At 35.6% G+C, this 6,842-nt stretch overlaps 1 protein-coding gene across 1 annotated transcript; it reads left to right on the top strand.

Annotated features, from left to right (window-relative positions):
* The first annotated feature begins 3,930 nt into the window (after positions 1 to 3,930).
* On the top strand, positions 3,931 to 6,575 carry LOC143635321 (B3 domain-containing protein Os01g0234100-like). The gene is made up of 7 exons (XM_077103180.1): positions 3,931 to 4,138; positions 4,214 to 4,306; positions 4,449 to 4,480; positions 4,554 to 4,710; positions 4,789 to 4,995; positions 5,145 to 5,241; positions 5,690 to 6,575. The coding sequence occupies exons 1-7, from the start codon at positions 3,977 to 3,979 to the stop codon at positions 6,367 to 6,369; spliced, it is 1,428 nt and encodes a 475-aa protein (XP_076959295.1). The 5' UTR covers positions 3,931 to 3,976; the 3' UTR covers positions 6,370 to 6,575.
* The last annotated feature ends 267 nt before the right edge of the window (positions 6,576 to 6,842 follow it).

Below are 6,842 nucleotides of genomic sequence, written 5' to 3'. Positions count from 1 at the left end.
ACATAAAAAGATTTATAATTAGCTACATTTAGCATTTGTTCTTTTTTGAAATGGATATAATATTTGTTCTTTGTCAACGTGTATATACATTTGTTTTACAATACAATATTAGTTAATGACAATACAACATTTAAACATTAAAAGTATGTCTAGACTACATTAGTTTTGCTTACACTACAACATTTAGCTATGTCTACACAACATCTAAAAGTGTGACTACACTACATTAGTTATGGCTACGTAACATTTAAAAATTTGTCTACACTACATTAGGTCTTCATACACTATATCAGTTATGACTACACAATATTTAAAAGTGTGCCTACACAACACTAGTTTTGCCTACACTACATTAGTTATAACTACGCAATATTTAATAGTGTGCCTACACTACACTAGTTTTTCCTACAATACATTAATTATGACTACGCAACATTTAAAAGTGTGCCTACACTACACTAGTGTTTCCTACACTACATTAGTTATGGGTACAAAATATCTGAAAGTGTGCCTACACAACATTACGTAAGATAAACAAACATAAGTATATTACTTGATTGAAAATGAAATAAGAAAAACCACTTCACGTTTGTACATTCGAGATCAAATAATAAAATAGTAATTACCCATGTTTAAAATAAAATGATTTTTGATCAAATGGATTTAAATGGTTTAAATTTTAAATGAAATAAAAAAATAGTTTGTAATTTACATTATTTAATAACTTATCATTAATTCAACTATTAATTAGTATTAGTTACAAAGCAAACACTTTATTGTTTACAAATATATCCTTATACTTAAATAATTATAAAATAAACAAGAAATAATTTGATTGGCTAGAATCTCTTCTCGCACTTCTCGCACTAAAAAACACTTCTAAAATAAACCAAATCCATATATATATATTACTCACACATAGTTAATATGATAATATTAAATCAAAACACAAAAAAAGCGACTCTAGTCGCCCTCCACTTTATCGCCCATTTTATCACCCCGGGAGTGATGTTGTCGCCCCAAAATTACCACCCATTACGCATACTCTTACACCTTAAAATTCAAGGACATTAATATGTATGTTCTTATTTAACTCATTTAATTATTATATCAGTGTAGGCATCTTTCATTATTGATAGAATAAGAAAAAGAAACCTCAGATGAATACCTTAAAAATTACACCACCACACTCATATTTATGGTGAACAAGAAAGAAAAAGGTAAAAAATAAAATAAAGAAACATGCCTCAAATAACATGGTCGCTGCTGCTATAGTTCAGTCCATGACAAGTTGATAACAATTCTGGTAGTTCAGTCTAGATAACATGACTACTATTGTAGTTTAGTCCATATTTGTTGGAAACAACGGCCGTTCAACAGATCCGCGGGAACACTAACGGAGAAAAAAAAACGAAACAAAAAAAAGAGAGAAAAAGGAAAAAAAAAAAAAGAAACAAGAAAAATTAAAAGAGAAAATAATTTAAAAACACGGAAATTATATCGAGCATGTCTTACCTCGGTTTTGCCCGTCCATATTAGAGCATCCATAATTGGGTGTGGAACCCAAAGTTTGAATGATGTGGATGACTTCAAACAAGAGGGACATCAATTTTTATTGTTGTGGGCTAAAAGTTTGTTTCACAAAGTAACTTCATTCAAACATCATAGGTGGCAAAAAGTGGGGGACCACTCTCTCAATCACACACATATATATAAAATGTGTGTATATATATATTATTAATTTTAATATTATGTGATGGGTTTGTGGAGGTTTGTTATTGTAGAATAAAATGAGATTTTTAAGAAAAGTTTGAAATTTGATGTGGCACTGATGTGGCGGTTTGTAGAGGTCAGTGTTGTAAAACTCGGCCTAGGCGGCCGAGTACTCGGCGCCTAGGCGCTCCTCGGCACTTCACTGCACCGTTTTTCTTTTCCAAGGTCAAAAAACTCGGAATCGTACCTAGGCGGTCCAACTCGGTCCTAGGCGGTCCAACTCGGACCTAGGCGGCTCTACTCGGCCTAGGCGGTCCAACTCGGTCTTAACAAAATCTTGAATTTTATTAAAAAATCTCAATTTCCCCAATAGCCCACCACTACTTTTTTTTTCTTTTTCACGTTAAAACGCAACCTAATTTATATTCTAAACTCGCAACCACCATTATTATCATCCGATTTGAAGTTCTAAACTCGCAACCACCATTATTATTATCCGATTCGAAGTTCTAAACTCGCAAACCTCTTATTTAAGTTCAATTGAGGTACGTCTTTCCTCAATTGAAACTTTTCTTTAAACTAATATCTATGTGCTATTGATTGTTTTTGTATTTTTCGTGTGTATTTTGTAGAATATTTAGTAAACTTTTGATATTTGACATATATATAATCTCCGAAAAATGAATTTCTTTATAAAATACCATGCCCGAGTACTCCCCGAGTACACCCCGCCTAGACCGAGTACTCGCAACTCCCTAGTCGACCGCCCTGGGAGCGCCTAGCGACTTTTGCAACCTTGGTAGAGGTTTGTTGTTGTAGATGCTCTTACGAACACCATGGCCAGGGGCGGATCCAAGGCGTCACTACGGTGGACCGGTGCCCACCATCCAACCGCTGGAGTGCCGCATTTACGTGTACGCATTAGTATATTATAACTGAACAAAAAGTCCATGCCCTCTGTCCGGCAACGAAGGGTGCGTTGACCCTCCGACAACCAAAACTTCCATTGATATGGGTTTCTAAAAAAAGTTGTTTTATAGGACTTGACCCCTCGAATTACTATATTCTAAAGATGTTGAGTAGAATAATGAAACAAAATGAACGGTTATTTTTCTGGCGAAGAAGGGCGGCTGTGGATACGTGAAAAGATGATAGAAGAAGAAAGTGAGATTTATTTTAAAAAGGAATAAAAGCCTCTGTTTCCAAGAAGAAAATGACGACAATATTTGATTGTAGTATTCAAATATATTTTATTTTATTGATATACATAAATATTTTATTTTATTGTCATACATAAATTATGTAGTATTTGTATGTATAGTTTAGATAATTGTTTAAATAAAAAAAATTCTTTTTCAAAAGATAATTTGTAACCCTCTGATTGTTATTAACTACTCGCGAAACATGTATAATTCAATCATCCGTTTAAAAGTTTCTGCTCCTATCACAAAAGATCGTAATAATGAGAGTGGTGCTTGGTAATAGTGTAAAATAATGAAAGCGGTGATCCAAAATGCAAATGATGGTGTGTAAAAAGACCAATTTACCCTCTCAAGTGTCCCGAAGGTTCATTCCGCTTTGAGCCTCTAAAATAGTTGGTCGGCTATGTTCTCTTTAACCCGACCCATTTTTTACCCAATCCACTTTTGTGCCCCCCGTAACAAAAATTTCTGGATGCGCCACTGACCATGACACAGAAAACTAATGGACAACCCCAATGCAAGCACACCCTTCACAATAGATAAAAATGTTGTGTTAGTAACTCTGAAAAATTCAACTAATTTTTTTCTTTTCTGAAAGACCAACAGATATATTAACAGACTTAATAATATACAAAAATAACATATGTGATAGTCGTCAATGATCACTAACTTATTCGGCAAATGATAGTTGGGTTAAGAGTGATGCAAAGAGATATAACGGGTTCGAACCAAACATGTTGACAGGAATTACATAAGACGGTTCGATTCCATCAAAGGAGAATATCACTATTATAGATTTCAAACTCTGATAAAGTGAGTTGTATGCGTATAATAAATCTTTTCTCGGCTCTCGTAACCGGTTGCACTAACGTGTTAAAAAAATGTTTATTTCATTCACTATTTACTGTTTATCTATTTATTGAAAATATTACCAAAATTGCGAATCCTTTTCCACATTTTTCGGACAAAAGTAAGCAAGTACTTGATAAAGTGTGTTAGGTTCAACTGTGTGTTCGTGTTCGTGTTCTTCACGTAATGCTAGTACAATCTCCTGTGGAACAATGGATTCAGCTCCGATTAACAATGAACAAACTCCTGATCTTCAAATCACTTATGAACGGATACCCTCCAAATCACCGGTACCCGATGTGACTACTGTGGCTCAGCTTTTGATGTCTAAAACCTCGCCTCCTGCTCCGTTAACACCTACGGTTGCATTATCGGTATATATTCTCTATATATTATTAGTTTGCAAGTAGAATTTGAGTTATTGGTGGTTGGATCTGCTGTGATTTTAGGGCAAACGCAAAAGGTTGAAGCCAACCAGATTTGACTTTGCTTCCTTTAAATCCAAGAAGAAGAAACATCAACGCTTGATTTCAAAAGATAAGGTTTGTAATTCGAATTTTGTTATACATATTGTGATGTATTAATAGTATAAACCCCCAAATATGAAATTGAAATGTATTGGTTGATGTTAATCATTTTATAGAAAACAAAATGATAACTGATTGATTGTTTTTTGGTTTATAGGCGGACCTTGATCCTTCGATAACGAGTTTGAGGTCGGTTTGTCTTTGAAATTAAGTTTTATCTCTTTAGTTGATAAAGTATATATTTATTTAGTTTTACATACAGTTTGGTTAAAGAAAATGGAACTAAGGGCTCTAAGGCTCCGGTTCAACCCTCGGAAACTATGATTCGAGCAGGGGAGATTCAAGCGACCCTTGGAAATGAGTATCCTATCTTTATGAAATCAATGCTCAAATCACATGTTGTTAGTTGTTTTTGGATGGTAATTCGGTAGTTTAGTGTTTTGTATTTAGATCGGCTTTATGTACCAAAATGTGACAACTTACACCCTGGGTTGCAGGGCCTTCCGTTGCCTTTTTGCAGATCATATTTACCAAAAGTTGACTCTTCGATGGTAATCGAAGATGAAAATGGAGGGCAGTCTAATGTCAAATACATTGCATACAGGTTTGGGCTTAGTGGAGGGTGGAGAAGCTTTGCAATTGAACATAAGTTGCGTGAAGGAGATGTTTTGATCTTCCAGTTAGTTGAATCCACCAAATTTAAGGTTGTTATCTTGTTCGTCAACTATGTATGGTTTCTCCTTAATACGCATTGGGTGTGGTTTTATGGTGAACACTTTCTGTGTTCATGATCCACGTATGGATAATTTGAATATTTATATGTATTATACTTACTCTCGGTTTCAATTTGTAGGTTTATGTTGTTAGGGCCAACTCCAACGATGCAAAAGAAGTTGATGATGCTGTTACGGTTATAAGCCAGGATGCACCTGTGGAACACGTAACTCCAGGTTTTTCAAATATCATCAAAGCAACTAAAGGTGTCAGTTTCTATCCGTCGCTTGTAAATGGATCGATTTGGTTTATGTTTGATGTCTGTCGGGTCAAACGAGTAAAGTGAAAAAACGAAACTTAAAATATAAATGGGTCAAACCAGATGAGTTGTCAAAAGTCGACCAAACCGGAAGCAGCCTCTCTATCCCTATGGGGTAGAGGTAAGGCTGCCTACATCTTACCCTCCTCAGACCCTACCATAGCTTTGCTATTGGTGGGATATACTGAGTACGATGATGATGATGATGATAACCTCCAAAACTGTTTTATTCAAAAAAAATATTATTATTATCGTAACAATATCGCTTTTGTCTCATATTTTTACACTTGTTTTTCTTAACGTGTACGTGGGACAAATGGCGTTGTTGGTGGTTTGACCCAATCCATTTTAACCCGTCTACACAGCCATAGTTAAGACACATTCTAAATCAAGAGGAAGAAAGGATTCAAGTTCGGGGCCTGTTCCGTTAACCAAAGTTAAAAGGAAGTACAAAAGGTCTGCAGTCAGCTCACAAGTTCAAGGCTGTCTCCCCGAACCGAATATTTCACTAAAAGTTGTCAAAACTTTCAAAGACTTTCACATCATAGTCAACAAACAGTGCATTGACTTGGAGCTTTCAAAAGAAATCCGTATGAGTTACTACAATCTCTGCGTTGGGAAAAACGAAATTCTTCATGATGGTGTTCGTGAAGGCTTGTACAACAAGCTAGTAGCGGGTGTGATTGGTGAAACCGTAAACATTGCAAATATGTTAAGAAACTGCAAACTCACCACAATGAAGGAAGAATTCGATGCATGGGATAGTTCCCTGGAATCGTTTGAACTTATAGGAATGAAAGTTCGGTTTTTACGTGATAGGATACGCGCACTCACAAACCTTGCATTTGAGTCTGAAGATGCAAAAAGATACGTGGAGGCGAAAGAGGAACAAAATCGGAATGCTAATGAGATCAAGATTTTGGAGGCGAGGTTGGTGGAATTATATGAAAGTAATAGAAAGATTGGTGGGGTGGTGGATGGTTTGAAAGAGAAAGTTGAGAGGTACGAAACTGAGTTCCAGAAAAAAGTGGATGCACCATGGTAGCATCGGTAACGAAGAAGGAAGCAGTGGTGGTCATGCTAGCTTGTATATAGTTTGGCCTTGTGTGAATCATGTAGGTGTTAACGTTTGTCCTTTTGGTAATAATGATCGGACGATTTGCCTAGCTATGGTTTTGGTTTCCAGAATCATGTAGGTGTTAACCTTAAAAAGGTTGGTTGTTTTGTAACAATGACCGGACTTTTGTCTAACTATGGTTTGGTTTCTAGAATTATGGCTGTTCAATGAGTCATTCGAGTCAGTACGTACAAACTCAGGGATCGTGCTATGAGTTGAGCTAGCTCGAGTTGAAGTTTAGCTCATGTTCAGGTTACCTAGGTGGCTTGTTTTTGATTGTGTACGTAGAAGTCTCAAATAACAATTTTAAATTATGCAAGTCTTAAATAATATAGAATCAAACTACTAATATACAAGAAAGGTTTTACACAATGGGATATCCGTCAAATCAACATGGATGG

This window comes from Bidens hawaiensis, unplaced genomic scaffold (assembly GCF_021521415.1).
Source record: "Bidens hawaiensis isolate Kalapana, Puna unplaced genomic scaffold, B.hawaiensis_p1.1 tig00007430_1, whole genome shotgun sequence".
In the NCBI taxonomy this organism is placed as follows: domain Eukaryota; kingdom Viridiplantae; phylum Streptophyta; class Magnoliopsida; order Asterales; family Asteraceae; genus Bidens; species Bidens hawaiensis.
This window is presented reverse-complemented; position numbering and strand designations above follow the sequence as displayed.

Coding starts and splice junctions, on each gene's coding strand:
- LOC143635321 (XM_077103180.1), top strand. CDS start 3,977: ATGGATTCAGCTCCGATTAACAATGAACAAACTCCTGATCTTCAAATC. Junction 4,307..4,448: donor GCTTGATTTCAAAAGATAAG/GTTTGTAATTCG, acceptor TTTGGTTTATAG/GCGGACCTTGATCCTTCGAT. Junction 5,242..5,689: donor TGTGGAACACGTAACTCCAG/GTTTTTCAAATA, acceptor CCGTCTACACAG/CCATAGTTAAGACACATTCT.